The sequence below is a fragment of the Sparus aurata genome, chromosome 3, assembly GCF_900880675.1.
Source record: "Sparus aurata chromosome 3, fSpaAur1.1, whole genome shotgun sequence".
Classification (NCBI taxonomy): Eukaryota; Metazoa; Chordata; class Actinopteri; order Spariformes; family Sparidae; genus Sparus; species Sparus aurata.
The window spans coordinates 23,274,502-23,288,950 of record NC_044189.1 but is presented as its reverse complement, the minus strand read 5'-3'; the positions used below and the strand labels follow the sequence as shown (position 1 = coordinate 23,288,950).

Below are 14,449 nucleotides of genomic sequence, written 5' to 3'. Positions count from 1 at the left end.
TTCTATGTTTACTTTTATTTTAGCTTTTTGTTCAGTGTTGTTGTCTTTTTTTAATTGTAAGTCTATTTCTATCCTCCCAGAAAATATTTTTGGAACTGTGTATTGTAATACTGAGAGCAACCAAAAAGTACTAACTAACATAGTTTTATTTCTTTGTCTATTATTATTTCAAACAAAATGTCTCCTTACCTTTTCTCATATTCAGAGCCACACATGAGCCTTTGACTGACAGCTTTAAATGATGTATGGTGTATGATAACAGTCAAAGTTTTATAAAAAAAAGAACAAAAGACACACTGAAATGTGAGAAATAACTGTATATATGACAACAATAAATACAAAATATAAAACAAATATATGTTTTCTGGAATCTTCATTCTTTTTAAAAGAAAAAACAAAAACAAAAATCTACCAAATCTGTGGACATAAAAATACATCTGATCTGATTTTTCAGCAGTTTTGATATGATTTAAAAGCGTGACACAAAATGTCAACAGGAGCCAAAGTAAGTCTTTCACATTAAAAAAAAATATTTTCTTCATATTTCATATCAATGATCAAAAAGCTCTTAAGTGCTTTCTGCTGGTTATTGTTACCCCTAAAGGAAGTGCTGTGTGTGCTGTATCTTGTTTTATTCATTAGGGGGCAGTGTGTATATTCATTGAAATCACTCTCCAAACTGTATTTACACGACTTGGGATATTTGGACATTATATATTTCTAGTTTCATTCACATCGTACCTGATAAAACAGCTTCAACACACGACTGGCAAATAAAACATACAAAAACATTGTCCACACTGTCAAACAAACCTTTTCCTAAAGATACTCTTCACCCTTAAACCTCCTCTCATCTTTTTTGAGGGGTTAAATTGCATACATGTGTTGTGAATCCCTGCAGAAAGTCATTTAATATTATAATATTTACATAACTCTGTCTCAGAGATCCCCGAATCGATGGATATCTTTGGTGTTGAGCAGCAGTTCGCTGCAGAGTCTGATGAATGCATTCTGTCCCATGAGTACTTATCTCAGTTTTTTAACGTGACTCCTGCCATATTGTAGGTTATTTTTTCGGAGGTGGCCCATCCTCCTCCTTGATGTTACTGAGGTTTTGGACGGAGGCTGTAGGATCCACCCTGAGTGATGTTTTGGATCTGAACTCCGACCTGGGCGCTGCCAGTGGCGTCATCTCGTGACTTTCGGCAAACAGCCTCCTTTCTGCCTCAGTCTTCCTCTTGATCAGTTTCTGAATGCGTTTGCTGATGAGGTAAATCATCTCGCAGATGCACATTAAGATGCATAAAGCGGAGGAGACCACCATGAAGAGGGTGAAGATCTTCTTCTCAGTGGGACGTGATATGTAGCAGTCCACCGTGTTGGGGCACGGTGCGAGGGAGCACTTCGACAGGCGGGGCATGTCGTAACCGTCGTAGATGTGGTACAGGAGGTAAAGGAAGCCAGCGTCGAAGCCTGCCTTGAAAACCAGACTCACCTATCAGAAAAGGGGAGACACATTTTTCATTTTTGAATATATAAAAAAGAGTTTGATCATGGCTGGAGAAATTATGACGTTTTGGAAGCAGTACAAATGATTTATAATGCAGGATTTATCAAAAAACGTACATAAGCATTTTTTTATCAATAGAAAGCTCGAGTCAAGTTGAAAGGATCTTAAAACTTGTTTCAGATTGGGTCAAAAGAAGCCATCAGAACCGTTCTTCTGGAGAAAACAAACCATATAAAATTACACAAATGTCTTCTCCAGCCTTTTGTGCACGGCCACTCATCCATGGCAATTATTTCTGACATTTCTAACAATGACTAACTTCAGTTGCTCAAGGCTGAAGCACTGCTGTGTCTCATGTGTGGAAGAATGAATCTTTCAGCCCCTTCATGCTCACCAGGTAGGTCCACCAGAGTCCCCCGCGTTTCTTCCCCGGGTTGGCGTACAGGTGGGCGCCCTTGTGCGAGGCGCCGTACTGCATGTCCTTCTTCTCGCGATACTTGACGTGCCCCACCACCATCAGCGACGGGCAAGTGACAAAGATAAGCTGCAGGGCCCACAGGCGGATGTGGGAGATGGGGAAGATGGAGTCGTAGCACACGTTGATGCAGCCCGGCTGGGCCGTGTTGCACACGAAGTCCTTGTTCTCATCGCCCCACACTCGCTGGGCCGCTACCACGAACACCATCACCCGGAAGACAAAGACCATGGAGAGCCAGACGCGGCCGAACACAGTGGAGTATTTGTTGACCCCGCTGATGAGCGCCTCCAATGCAGACCAGTTCATGGCTGCTGCCTCAGAGGTTCAGAAGGGGAAATGGAAGGAAATGGAAGAGCTCCTCGGGAGACCAGGTGGGATGAGGTTCTTGATGAGCTCACCCTGAGCAATGGAAGAATGACAAAGCATATTAGAGAAAGGAGAATAGTTCAAGAACTTGAATGTGAAAAACTCTCTCTATTTATTAGATATAAAAGCACTGCACATTCATCTTTTCATATATTTAATTCAATTCTATAAAGCAAGTATTGCAGCCAGGTTTAAACAGAGTACTCCCAGTGATTTAATATAGCACCTTCTTAAAGTTAAGGGACTGGAGTGAGACATTTTAAAGCCCCTATATTGCATGGTGAGATTTCTGTCTTTTTTGATTATATAACAGGGTAGCAGCTGTAATAAATTCTGTGAATGTATGAAATCTCTCAATCCAGGGAGAAGTGCACACAGTTATTCAGAAATGTGCCATGAAATGAACCGCCAGGCCATGGGTAAGGTTGTGATGTCACAACGACACAGTCACCACCCTCAGACACGCCCCCAACGACAGCTGTGATCGCCAACACCAGCAGTTCTGATGCGGAAACACAGTGGGTGGTGCCAACTCATGCCTGTCAGAGCTGACCAATAAAAGCAGACTGTTTTTTGCATGGGGGAGGGGCCTTAAAGAGACAGGCACTAAAACAGAGTGTTCAGAAAGAGAAACTGTGATATGCAAGGTTGTTCAAAGCTGAGTTGTTAGGCTGGTGGTTGGCCCAACCTACCAACCAAGTGTAAGTATTTGCAGACTGAGGAATTCGACTCAGAACGAAACTATCTTTCAGCTGAATTGCTTCTTGTATCTTTAAAGCTTATGAATATTTTCTGGTGGACTCCAAAAATAAAAACCCGTTAATGAGCATGACATGGGAACTTTGAAAAGAAAGGTTAAAATTGTCGCGGCAGCTTTTTATTTGGGACCCCAGACGACCTAATGAGACATTCTGGATCCTACATTTCCCATAGTGCAACCCGATAGCATCCATTGATATACCCTCTAAACTACAACTTTATAATGCAGACATCATCGTGGTTATTTTCTCAGACTCCTCTAGATCCTTGGGCTGTATCATACAGCCAAATAGGACTTCTTAGGCACATTAACTTGACTTTATGTATAAAATCAGTCAAGTGCCCCTATAAAAATGTACACGTCTGCTAACGCATCGGAATCAATCACCTGTGGTTGATTTCAATTATGATAAAATCCATTAGATTTTTCGTGTTGATATTAGTAATGATATGTAATAGTGATCCTACATAAAGGTAATACAACTTTTCCAGGTCATTTCCCAACCTGAAGAGGCAGAATCAACTATCAAAAGGAAACAATCATTTTGATGTGATCAGCTGTATTGAAACAAAACACCCAGACACCATTTTCATGATCATAGTCCCTGTGATGGCTGATCCGTATTTGCACAAAAGTACCTCGTCAGTACTGACTCATTTCACATCAGTGAGTGAGTCATCGCTGGGCCCTCCCTGTTCTGAAAAGACAAAACCAATACCCTCAACTCTGTTAATAAGATGTTTGATCTGGCAGCCACAGTCATCTCGGTAATCCCACACTTGGTTCTTCAAAGGACCATTAAGGGATGGCTTTCGTTTGGGATCGTGTCACGGGGCTCCCGCTCTGTGATCAAGAAGGGGGATTAAAGTTGAAATATTAGCAATGAGGTGGAGCTGTTGTGGATCACCTCTGTAGTCAGTTGGCTCTGACTTTTAGATATTTGCGGCTGCATGTGTATCCTCATCCCATCTCTCTGTCTCTGGAGTTTGGCGGTATGTAAAGCAAGTGGTGTGTGCATACATGTGCGTGTTTTAAAAAGATTCATTTGCATTAGAATCAAAGAGGGACTGACAGATTTAGTCTGGGTTGGGAGCTCTGGAGCGACAGGTGTGACTGTCGAGTGAGGGGGTGCAAACAGCGTTGAAATACATATTTGATTTTGTTACGTAAGCGTAAACAGAAGGAGGGTTTTCGGCACCACATAAGGGCTCAGATTTCTAAAGGATTACTTTGCAACAATCGGAGAAAAAGCCCCTCTTATACATTTACATCTCATTTTAGGGAACGCTCACAGCCTGACAGGGAACAAGTTGGATAACAGCCTCGCTGTTCACTGTTCCATTTCAATCCCATCTCGTCTAATCCAGAGTATTTGAATTCAGAAACACTTTCCTTCACCGTTTCAGCATCACGGTAGACATATTGAGCTGTCAAATCAGTTGCTATTTTCTCTCTCATCCAAAATTCCTGACTATTAAATTACACAGCATGAAAAAGACTTGGCTCAATGAATTGCTTCAGAATGGCAACATAGGCTACTGGCAGCGAAACAGGTTCAACCACTGTCGCTTCACCTCGTCTGACTGGATTAAACAATAGTATTAATCTTAAAATCTCAGTTTTTGTCTTTGGGGCTGTGATGTTCCTCAGCTTTACTGATAGAACAGGCTGTAAGATATTTCCTTGTTTTGAATCTTGAGAAATGTCATTTTTTGAAATGTCAAGTGCTACCAGAGGCCTGACAAATCTGCAAATTACATGTTTACCCACAAACACAATATGATGCATTGCTTTTGCACAAAGATGCAGAGCGTGTGATTTATTAGGGTGATTTCTCTCTCAATTTGACAAACACCCGCTCCCAAACTTTGAGGTGACATTCAGCGCGGGGAGGAAAAACAAAAACCTCAGAGACAACAGTATATCTTGTCTCGGGGAGATGGCAAAGCTGGACCACAATTTGTTTTCCTATTTGCTCTAGATTGCAATGTTGCCTTCCCCCCGCCGACAGCAGCCGGCCTCGTCTATCTCCTCGCCGTGTGTTTGTCTTTCTCTTTGTTGTGACGAACGAGACGTATCATGCTTCCTCAACTGAGAAACCTCGGCTTATTTGATGCGTTTGATTCGAATATTCCTACCCGGTGCGACGAAATACAGCTCTCACACAGCTGCAAACATGCCCAGCATCGGGTGACTTATTACTAACTATCCTTCTATACGTCTCTTGATCCTCAGTGCCACTGGTGGATTCATGGTAAAAAAAAAGCAACAAAAGTGCCCTTTTGAGTGGCCCTATGGTTGATAACATGTGATAAATTCCCCCCTCGCACTATACAGTAAATACACCATGACTTTCTGTCGCCATTCGAACATCCTGGTCCGCCACTGCTCAGTGCAGCTCCCCATTATGTCTACAGCTTCGCCGAGCTCCTTGTGTACACAACCACTTCATCTCAAACACTGATGTATCCTTGGCCATAACTTGCTCTACAGGTTGAGCTAGTTACGAATACCTTTCTTTCGCCGAGGCTGCATTATTTGCATGAGTCAGTGCTCCTGGCTAACAAGGTGGGGTTCTCTTGTGTGACATTTCTTCTTCTTCTTTTTAACCAGCTCTGCCTCTCATTCTCTTCCTGTCATGGGCACATATCTCGCCTTCTTACCTTCAACTTGACTTTTCCAAGGGAACACGAATCAGCCGCAGGAGCAGAGCAAAAGCAATCGGTGTGTGGTTTTATTCGCACTGCTTCCACTTATCTGTCTTTACGAATCTCATTCTTTGTACTCACCAGGGCTGAGCTCTCTCTGGGATCTTATGTGTCAAGATCTTGCCTCGTTGAATGACAAAAAAAAGGAACTGAATGAATGATATTCTAGCCCTTTTAGTGTCCCCTTTTATTTTTTTTTACACTATCTTGAATCCTTTCCAGCCGTCATCTGAAATTAAACTGAATTTCATCTACATAGCATCTATTTTTCACAAGCTAACACTGCTTTTAAACACAGACAAAGCCCCTTACCTTAGGCACAGAGAGCCAGTGTGAAAGAGGTGCTCCCTGACTGCCAAGCGCGTCCCAGCTGGCCTTGTGTCGATGCTTATCGACTCGCTCTCACCTGGATGTTTTGACGGGGGTTGCCAGAGAGGTGTGGACCTGCTACAAGCGTTCAGGAATAGGAGAATGGGCGGAGCATCACCATACACACTTACGTACTCACACATTGGTTATGCCAATTTTTGGACCTGTTTTGCATGAGCAGACCTGTCGCGGGCTTTTTCTTATGAGTAACAGAGGGATACGATCAGAGAAAGGAATGAAATACAGTTAAGGTGGGGAGAAACTTAGTAGACTGTAACAGGTGACAAGTCTGTATAATATGAAACAAATACAAATCAGTGCATTAGAATGTGAAGTGTTGACTGTGACGGAGCATGAGCACTCAAGTCCGTGCTCATTTCAGGCATTTAACCTTTAGATCCAGCCTACCGTCTTGGTCATCCACGTGTGCATTGTGATGATGACGCGCATGAAGAATAAAAAGGTGCTTCCTCAAAAATGAAGTTTATTTCTACAGTACACAAACCAAAGTGCTGAACAGGCTTAAAGTACAAATATAAAAGTGAAAAGCAGTGAGGAAAGAGAACAATGAACAAACAAATTGATCACATAACAGCAGAGGAACACAAAGTGTCAAGCACAACAGGAGGTGAGTGCCAATGAGACGTGGTGTGTCTACAGCGACGATGAAACATTTCTATGGTCTGCAGGTTGATCCAGGGATCAGGGGCAGCCATCGCAAAGGTTCCCGGGAATGTCCAAAAAGATCTGGTTGGTCCACATCAGTGCTCTGACTGGAGTATTTGATATACAACAATTCTACCAAGCCAAATAGGTTTCTAACCAGAACACAAAAAGTAGCATACATTTGTTTTGATAATAAATTATAATTAAAAAAAAAAAATTATATTGAAAAAGAGAACGGTTTTCAAAGACTCCAGGTAAACTAAACAGTAACACATACAAAGCAAATGTAAGCAGACATAAAGGAACAAGAAGAACATGAAACAAGTATAATACACGTAAATATATGCGCAACACGTAAGATAAGATAAAAATGAAATAGAGATAAGTAAAATCAAGAAAACTCAGATGTATGGACCAAGGTTTCAGGGTAGAAAGTTTCCAAACTACAAAAAAACTTATCACAGTTTTTTGCAATTTATTAACTGAGTTAATTTTTATTAATTGATTCGAGTTTAGTTGTAAAAGAAAAAAGTCACAAATTTGAAGAAAAAAATGATTTTAAGGAGAAACTGTAAAAATGTCAGAAAATATACAGCATCCTGTCCTGTATCACAGTCCTGTGTACTCTGCGTTCTTCGAACAAATAATCCCATGACAGTTAATCTGTCTTCTAATGTGTCTTTGTGGCAAACAATCCCAAACATTCCAGTGGCTAGTGGGTGTGCCAACCGATGCTGGCACACCCACCGGCTGTCTGCGCGATCCATGAAGGCAACAAATACAATAAGTGGAGGCAAAGAGGCTAACAAAGGTGCACATTTTAGAATAAAAAAGAAATGAACAAATTGTATGTATGTAATGTGTATGTGTATTGTATGTATGTAAGATGAAAACTAATACAAAATAATGTGAGGCTTGTTTTGACAATGCTGTTTCCATGTGTGTTAAAAGAGAAACAAACCTGACCGCAGGGTAATTACTAAGTTCTGCTAGGGTGTGACAGAGTGATGCAAAGCAGGTTTTCTCGTTTGGATCCTGTTTCATGTGAAACCAGTCAGCACTTTTAAAGAAAATTTCTAAAAAAGAACCGCACAACACTATCTCGAAATTGAGAGGAATCAGACAGGAAGGAAGAACAGACGGACAGAAAGTTTAATGCTTTTGTACACTGGTTATGTCATGCCCTCCACTGGCCTCTAGAGAATGCTGATGCTCCATCGTTTCATTACAGTGTTTTTTTTTTCTATCAGAGGGGGGGGGGGCAGGGGGCAGGGGGTAAGCAAGAGGAGAAATGTTAAATAGAACAGGAACTGAGGATCCCATCTCCCCTATTAAAACTAAGCAGCCACATCATCTGTGATGAAGAAAGCGGCAGCATCCAAGCAAAGCTACAGAGTCGGTTGTCAATAGTGATACAGCTGCCTGAGAACAAGCTATTCCAGATGACCAGAGATTTCAAACCCAAAACACCAGCAGCCTTGTGGTCAAACTAAAGACTGCCTATAGCTCTATGATCACTAATCACGTAAATCTTCATTAGGGCTTTCTTTACTCAGCCACCCACTTCAGCACTGTGAGTGTACACAAAACATACTCAGCCAATCAGAATGAGCCCATCTAACTCCTGAGAGAGACACACAAGGGATGCAACCCCGCTTTGCTCTTCTCATTATGTAGAGGGAGCTTAGAGACATCCGGCTGATTCATTCTTAACCCGAATGACCTCTGAGTAACAAAATCTCCCGCGCACTGTCAACACTTTACATTAACTGAACGGCTAGGTTTCGGTCAAGCAACCTTCTCATTATTTACTCTCCGACACACCTGTCTGAGCGCAGATGTGCGAAGATCACTTTTCTGAAAAAAGAATTCTAAGAATATGAAGAGAATGAAGAGAATGACAATTAATACGCAGGAACTTTCACCAGGAGACAAGTCCTGTGTGTGGCCAAGAATCAATGTTAACTTGTTGTGAAACTTAAGTAAACAATGTATGTTATGTTAGCGGTGTGATTTGAAGTTACTTAAAGTACCTATTTTAACCTATTACCCAAAACTAAGTTTTGTGCCTAAACCTAACCAAACCCCGACTGTAACACAACATTTATAACAGTCCAAAAGTCGCAATATGTCATATTATGTGAAGCGACTGTCAGCAAACTTTATTTTGAAAGTCTAACTGGATGATGCAGAATACATTTTACTACTAACTTGACCTGTGAGCCCTGCATGTGCAAAACTGACGCAAGAACGGAAAGTAAAGCATCAAAGTTGTGTAATGTGTAAGAAAAATCTATTTTCTGTGACATGTTGTTGGGTCCAAAATGATGGTTTTGTTTATTTGCTAGAATTCTGACTTATTGGTTCCAGCTTCTGCAAGGTATGTCAGCCAATAGTAAAACAATCTTGGTTTCACATTCACCTATCTGTGTTTTGTCAACATTGAGGGTCTTGGTAGTTGCCAGTTTGTGTAAAAAACGTAAAAATGGCCGAGTTCTACAGTGTGCCCCCAGCCTAACATTAGCTAGCATTAGCAAGGTTGATGTTAGCTAGCATTAGCAACATTAACGTTCGCTAGCTCGCGTTTTTGATATTAATGTCGTGAGCAAGGGTTAGCAAGGTTAACATTAGCTAGCTAGCGAACATTAGCAATGTTAGGTAGTGGCACAAACAGGAAACCCCGTGACGAGCCATATGATTCGAACAACGGTGTTGTTAATGCAAGAGAAGAGGGGAGATGGACTGCAACATTTAATGGCTGAATGTTATACGTAGCACCTTTTAGTTTTAAGCATTTCAATGTGGAAATATTTAATCTATAAGAGAAGCCGGCCTTGTAGGTTCACATGTGTTCTCAGGGTCTGTAGAATAAAAAGCAGCTCTCTGTGATGGATAGAGGAATATGGCACTGAATGTTTTCGTCTTATACCGGAGAAGAACATTTTTTAAGTGACGGTGGGTGAAAAGAAACCTTTCACACCTCATGAAAGTGCAGAGATTGGAGAAACGAACTGAACCAAATGAGAACATCACAACAAATACCTCTTTCCCCATTATGCAGGCTGGGTGGCCTGCACAATGTCTGCGGGAGGAATTCCTACATGAATCTGGTCTTGTTGCCTCTGTCTTTTTCCAACAGAGTAAATAGGCTCAGAATGAGTGGCTGAGCATGCACGTTCATATTCTTGTTATGTTGCGGCTACTAAATGAGTGTCAAAGCCCCATTAGAGATGTGTGTAATAAAACTGGCGGACAAGCTCATTATCTGCATGGGGAATCAAAGAAAATTAGGGCTTCCTACCAGAAAAGTTATTTATATAGAAAGATAGGGCCCTCACCAGGAAGGATGCAAGCTTCTGTCTCTCTGTACAAACTGCAAAGACAGAGGAGAAAGCAAAGTTCAAACAAGTCGTATGGAAAACATGGCTTTATTATTGATATAAACTCTGAATAATGATCAATCAACGCTGACAGTTCCTTGCCATTCTCTACATAAAATCATGATTAATGTGTTGATGACATACTGATGTTCACAGATGCCATGCTTTGCGTTTCACTTGTCAGGTCTGAACTGTTTTACTTCAGATATCCAAACAATGCCGTATCCATCCATGCTGATACAGTCATCCCGTCTGATCTTATGTCTTGTCTCTCTGATCATCTTCAACAAACCACCATCCCACAACTCAACCCTCCTCCCTCTCCTGTTTCCACCCTGCCCCCCACTTCAGCACCCATCCCTTTCCCAGGGACCTGTCCCATTACTGTCACAGTCATTGCTCCAGCTTGGGTCATTCCCCAGTGTGTCAGAGCTGGTGACACCGAGCCAGCCCCCCCTCGCTGTGTGTTGTGACAGCAACGTGTCTCCGCCGCCACTGCCGATGATGTCAGGATGCCCCCTCGAGGAGGTCACCATCCTCTATCTCTCTGTTTCTCTGTCCATTACACCGACTCCATGGGATGCTGTTCTGTTCTGTGCGGCAGAAAAGCTTTGACAGCATACCAGGGAATGTAAAGGCTTTACTGGAAAATACACAACTGTCTGTGAGATGATTAATGCAGAAAGCCAGTGATCACACTCAATCAAATAGCTGGTAATAACACTCATTATGTTCCACATAAAATGCACCAAATGAATATTTCTTGACTCCATATATACCTGTGGGACACCAATTAATTATGCTTTTAACAATCATATTTTTTTTCTCAACAGAATGACAGTGTTTGTTCAAACATGCTTAACTGTGCCTGCTGCACCTTTAAAGGAGCAGTCCACCCAAAACATTAAATGCAGGCATCTACTCAGATTGAAAGGAAGGCGAAGTTTTGTAGTCAACAAAACATTTGTGGAGCTTGACAGCTAAACAGTGTTGCAGCATTCTCCTTTACAACTCCAGTAGTATGGGACATCCCTCCCATAGAATGGATCCTGTGTAATCTGAATAGCCAGAAGCACTGAAATCCCAAACTGATTTGAAAAGTCATTATTTTCATCCTCAACACGTTATTTTTCTAGAGCAAGTTCCCGTCTACTTCAGTTGTTTAGGAGAATGCTGCGACACCGTTTTGCTGCTAAGCCCAAGATCTGTTTTGTGGATTGCAAAATTTCACCTGACTTTCCATCGGCATGAGTTGATCATGACTGATTCTTTTTACTGCTTGGGGAATTTTTTCTTTAATATTTCCCTTATCTAACTAGCTCTACTTTGCAGTTCTGACAATGCTCCCCCTATCAGTTTTGCCCCGGGACCTCTTGATTTAGCCTCAATCTTTAAGCATTATACTGTATGTAGCCCAGTTAAAGGTTCAGTGTGTAACATTAAGTGGCATCTAGTGGTGAAGGTGCAGATTGCAACTGACAGGACAACTGTGTCTCTCACACCTCTTTCATGTGTGTGTAGTATAGACTTGGGGTGGGTTAAAAAGAAGGCAAAAAAATATGCAAAATTACCGTTCTAGCTCCAGTGTTTGGTTTGTCCATCCTGGGCTACTGTAGAAGAGTGGCAGTGCAACATAGTGGACTCCTTGGAAGAGGAGCTGCTCTCTTTTTAAATATAAAAGGCTCATTTTAAGGTAAAAACCCCCAATAATTTCACAACTTAGAGTGATTTTACACTAATTGAAATAATAATCTTCCAAAATTCTCCACAGTGGACCTTTAAGACCACTTTGCAGGCTTTTTGTTGTCAGCTGGAAACACTAAAAAGTGTGTTTACACTAGTCACAATTGATGAAATCTGCCTGTTCATGATAAAAGCCAGTTATTGGTCACAAATGAGGAACCTGCTTTTGTTTACTTCTGCGTTAAATCTAACACTAACATTTCGTGAGGCAAATCTGCCACAGTCATCACCAGTAAACTGGTGTAATCTGACTGCAATTGTCTTTTGCAAATTTGCTGTGTTGCTCTGCCATTTATTGTGTTTTTCTGCCGCTCCGAGCAGGTCAGGGTTTGTTATTCCAGAGAGCAACCGTTCCTTTATGTGTGCGGGTCTGGCAGTGATTCTGGTGTTTGAGGGAGCAGTGAGCTGCATGTAAAACTACACTACATTGTTTTGTTGTCTGCCATAGCAGGAGATTTGGCTTTTTGTGATCTAGCAGTGAGCAGTCTTGGATGTTGATTGTCTATTATTAATTGCCGGACCGTCAACTAAATGGTCACGATATATAATTGTTGACCTTGTTAAAGTAGGACATTCAAACTAAAACAATTTTTTTGATTTTTATTTCAGGTCAAGGAAAACTTGATGACATAAATGCGTGATGATATGCAGAATTATTCATTTCTTAGTTACGCCCTTAGCATGTGCCTGCATAACAATGCGGCGTGGGACGATGCCAAGTGAACGGACGGCATGCACAACAAGCGGTATTGTCGGTTGTTCTTATGCAGATTGGTTGCCGCTCCGTTGGGGGTTTCCTCTTCCAACCTGTGACTTCGAGACCAGTTCATCATCATTCCACAAAGACGCACTTATTAATCTCAGCCTACACCTTGTTAGAGGCCAGCTGCTGCCCTGCATGACAACACATTTCTGTTTTATGACATCTAAGGTGATAGTGAGGTTATCATTTCTATTCAATACATCTTGGGTCTGATTTGAATAATTTTGGTCATTATTGTTCGCCTCTGATGGTCTATTCAGTCGTGATTGACTTTATATTATTATAATAATTGCAGATGTCTAAAATCTGTATAGAAATCATCACAAGACTCAAAGGAATCCAGCCGTATTTGTCTGGAGCCTACTTAATGGATACATTGTTAACAGGAACTGCTTATAGATATACTTTAGCGTAATTTTGATGATGCCAATTTGCCAAAATGTGAACAAATTAACAGGTCTAAAAACGGACTTGAGAATTGAATTCCAGCACCTCCTATTGTTGGCATCTCAACGTTCCATATGATGAGCTTTTACAGGTTCTTGCTCTCCTGAAGGTTTAAATGTTTCTGCAGTCGTAATTGTTCTCTAATAAGCCTGGAGAAACATTACTGCCAGCATTCCTCCCTCTTTCACACAAAGTTAAATTTCATACTGAGCTGATATAGCAAGAAAAAAGTAGAGGTACAAGCAACTCTTCCCATGGCAATGCATCAGAAACTCACTCACAACACGAGGACATTTCTCAGGACAGGACTGAAATGAGAGGAGGTCCGGCAAATTCATAGACAATAATAGTGGATATTCAAGTTTGCAGAAAATCAGAATGTTGGTTCAAGTGTTTTTAGGTTTTTATTTCATGATGCTTCCATGGATGTACAAAAGGAAAAAACAGTGGCAGAGCAGTGACCTCACCAATTACCGTACAATGACACAACTTTAAAACTGGATCATGTTTTGTGGAGTCACGAGGGGGGCCCAATTGTGGAAAAATGCGCGCTAAAGTGCCCTCCTGGAAGCCAAAACGCACGCTGAAGTGCCCTCTTGGGAGCCAAACCGCGCGCTTAAGTGCCCTCTTGGTTGAAAAAACACACTAAACTGCCCCCTTGGGTTGTTAAAACATGATAAACTGCCTTCTTGGATGGCAAAAACCCATGCTAAAGTGCCCTCTTGGGAGCCAAAACGTGTGCTAGAGTGCCCTCTTGGGTGGCAAAAATGCGCACTAAAGTGCCCTCATGGGTGGCAAAAATGCGTGCTAAAGTGCCCTTATTTCCCTTCAAGAAGTCTGTGCACGCCACTGCTGGGGGCTGCTAGTCAAGGTGGTTATGTACATTCTGCGCTCCTGGCTGCTGCTAGTTTTTAACCATGACAAAAAACTAGCATCCTATTAGCGGTTTCATTGGGACTTTAAGATGCTGTTATTATGGATCCATCTGGATTTCTTGTAAGTCACACCGTACTCTGCTTCTGATCGACACTGATCAGAAGGAAGCCATGATGGCTTTGTGGTCCTGGTACTCGGTGCTACCACGAAAAGCAATAATGTTCAACTGATATGCCTTCTTCCCTTGTATAAATAATGGCAATCAGTTCCATAGTTGTTGAGATATTTCACTCTGGCAAATCATTCATACAGGCTTTAAACAATGCTCACTCTTATGTCCACATAAGAATTTTTTGGATAGTTTAATACATTTTTGGCTTGTG

The 14,449-nt window shown here is 41.6% G+C and overlaps 1 protein-coding gene across 2 annotated transcripts; it reads right to left on the bottom strand.

The window, feature by feature from the left end:
• Positions 1-388: 388 nt before the first annotated feature.
• Positions 389-6,248, bottom strand: gjb9b (gap junction protein beta 9b). Of its 2 annotated transcripts, none has more exons than XM_030412797.1 (3): positions 6,135-6,248; positions 1,905-2,387; positions 389-1,495 (listed from the first exon to the last, which is right to left on the bottom strand). In XM_030412797.1, exons 2-3 carry the CDS (start codon positions 2,292-2,294, stop codon positions 1,067-1,069), a joined length of 819 nt encoding a protein of 272 aa, XP_030268657.1. In that variant the 5' UTR covers positions 2,295-2,387; positions 6,135-6,248; the 3' UTR covers positions 389-1,066. The 2 variants fall into 2 exon arrangements, with proteins under 2 accessions (XP_030268657.1, XP_030268658.1); XM_030412798.1 differs by lacking the exon at positions 6,135-6,248 and adding an exon at positions 5,778-6,067.
• Positions 6,249-14,449: the final 8,201 nt, after the last annotated feature.